This window comes from Laccaria bicolor, genomic scaffold, assembly GCF_000143565.1.
Source record: "Laccaria bicolor S238N-H82 LACBIscaffold_150 genomic scaffold, whole genome shotgun sequence".
Taxonomy (NCBI): Eukaryota; Fungi; Basidiomycota; class Agaricomycetes; order Agaricales; family Hydnangiaceae; genus Laccaria; species Laccaria bicolor.
In genome coordinates, this window is record NW_001890009.1 from 25,888 (window position 1) to 26,986 (window position 1,099).

At 44.7% G+C, this 1,099-nt stretch overlaps 1 protein-coding gene across 1 annotated transcript; it reads left to right on the forward strand.

Moving 5' to 3' along the window:
• Positions 1-304: 304 nt before the first annotated feature.
• Positions 305-923, forward strand: LACBIDRAFT_298772 (uncharacterized protein; the record flags this gene model as incomplete). The annotated part of the gene is made up of 4 exons (XM_001890683.1): positions 305-338; positions 389-477; positions 530-742; positions 795-923. The coding sequence occupies 4 exons, from the start codon at positions 305-307 to the stop codon at positions 921-923; spliced, it is 465 nt and encodes a 154-aa protein (XP_001890718.1).
• Between the last annotated feature and the right edge of the window lie 176 nt (positions 924-1,099).

A 1,099-nucleotide genomic window follows, 5' to 3' on the forward strand; every position in this document is an offset into this window, starting at 1 on the left:
CCCCATCAATAGAGATCTTGTGAAACTTAGACTTACTGATATGGAATGGGCTGTACTCCAGGATTTTGAGATCGTACTGGGTGTACATCTCTAATATTGATACCTGTTCGAGGCTAAGTCTTTCTCTTAGGTACCTCATCAAGTACAGACACTCATGTCGAAAGAGTGCACTCCCGTGTTATCAGGCGCAATTACCACCTTCGAAATGTTCATGACGGCATGGGAGCAACTTGGGAGAGATCACCCCCGCTTGGCCTGATGGACGGATATCGGTATCCAGTGGGCGACAACTTACTACAAGAAAATGGATGATTCGCCTGCCTACGTTATCGCGATGTGTGAGTTAAGGTTCAGATTCATACATTATTTAATAACTTCACATGGCCAGTTCTCAATCCCTCGATACGATTGTCATGGATTCGACGACACTGGGAGCCTAATTATGTTGCCAGGGCCATCATAATTATCAAGAATACTGTAAGTCGCTCAGTTTGTTATGGTGACAGTACCCTTAATATACTTGTTGCAGATGCGAAAATACCATGACTGTCTTCATGGACAAGCTCAACAACCTACATCTAGTACGGACTCACAGCAACAGAGGCGACGATATGGGCTCGAAGATATGTTGGAGGTTTCGGGCGCTCCTTCGCCGTCGGGCCAAGGAGTTGAAGAACAGTTTGAGTTGTATGGAAATGGGACGGTCTCACTGCGTGGCACGGATATTATAGGGTTTTGGGCAGTACGTACAATGTCTCACTATTTTCCAATCTGTGTCACTGATTTGTTTGCAGATAAGCGAGGAAACCCATCAAATATTGTACGCGATGGCATTAGATTACTTACCCATTCAAGCATCCTCGGTTCCTTCTGAGCGCGTTTTATCATCCAGTGCCGAAACTGATACAAAGAGGCAAAATTGAATTCACCCTGTTCTAATGGAGGCACTTCAAATGTTGAAATTTTCGCTCAAGCAGCAACGGCTTAACTTTACAGAGGGTTGGGCTGTTACAGAAGATGAACTCGAGTACCATGCAGATGACAATGAAGATTTAGCAGATTTGTTAGGGAAGCTAACTTCGGAGATTAGGGAGGATGT